We start from the raw sequence: 695 nt of genomic DNA, 5'->3' as shown, positions 1-695 counted from the left end.
CAGCGACGGCAGCGGCCGCTTCTCCGGTGTCCGTGGCAGCGGCGGCGCTGGCTGTCCCCAACCATGCTGTGCTATGTGACCAGGCCGGACGCGGTGGTGATGGAGGTGGAGGTGGAGGCGAAAGCCAACGGCGAGGACTGCCTCAACCAGGTGAGGGGTTTCGGGCCGCCGGGGCTCGGGGAGGGGGGCTGTGGCGGGTGTAGCGGTGGCCGCTGGGCAGCGCGGAGCGCTGGTGCCCCGCCGACGCGCGTGTCCCGCTTGCCAGCCTGCCGACCCGCTCCCGAGGCGCCGCGCCCGCGGTGGGGGTCGGGCGGGCGCCGCGGTGCGATGCGGGGCTGGGCTGGGCTGGGCCGTGCGGGGGCGGCCGCCGCGCCGGCGGTGGGGGCGGGGAGCGCCGAGCGCCGCAGTCTCCCCGCTTCCCTTCTGGTTCTGTGTTTTGGTATGTTTTTTGTTGTTGTTTGGTCGGTTGGGGTTTTTTTAACATTTTTTTTTTTGCATTGTATTTTATTTTTTATTTCCCTTTTTTTTTCCCCAACCCCTCTCTCCGTGTTGGTTGGAGGGGATGCTGCATCCCCCGCCTCGGGGCTCGCCGGTCCCCCTGCCGTGCCGTGGGAAGCGCAGGCCCGGGCCCCACCGCTGCGTCCCGCTGGAAGTGTTCTCGGGGAGGGAGAAGGAGCGGGACCCGAGGCGGGGGA

General features: G+C 69.1%; 1 protein-coding gene across 1 annotated transcript in view; it reads left to right on the top strand.

Moving 5' to 3' along the window:
* The first annotated feature begins 6 nt into the window (after window positions 1-6).
* Window positions 7-695, top strand: part of MYLIP (myosin regulatory light chain interacting protein) — a 15,386-nt gene continuing 14,697 nt past the window's right edge. The window contains exon 1 of the mRNA XM_027898459.1: window positions 7-150. Within this exon, the coding sequence (XP_027754260.1) occupies window positions 64-150 (87 nt within the window). The 5' untranslated portion in view covers window positions 7-63. The remainder of the gene's footprint in view (window positions 151-695) is intronic.

The sequence above is a fragment of the Empidonax traillii genome, unplaced genomic scaffold (assembly GCF_003031625.1).
Source record: "Empidonax traillii isolate 1590-97213 ecotype Southwest subspecies unplaced genomic scaffold, ASM303162v1 scaffold597:size822913, whole genome shotgun sequence".
In the NCBI taxonomy this organism is placed as follows: domain Eukaryota; kingdom Metazoa; phylum Chordata; class Aves; order Passeriformes; family Tyrannidae; genus Empidonax; species Empidonax traillii.
Note: the sequence above shows the minus strand (reverse complement) of the source record. Positions and strands in the feature narration are given on the sequence as shown.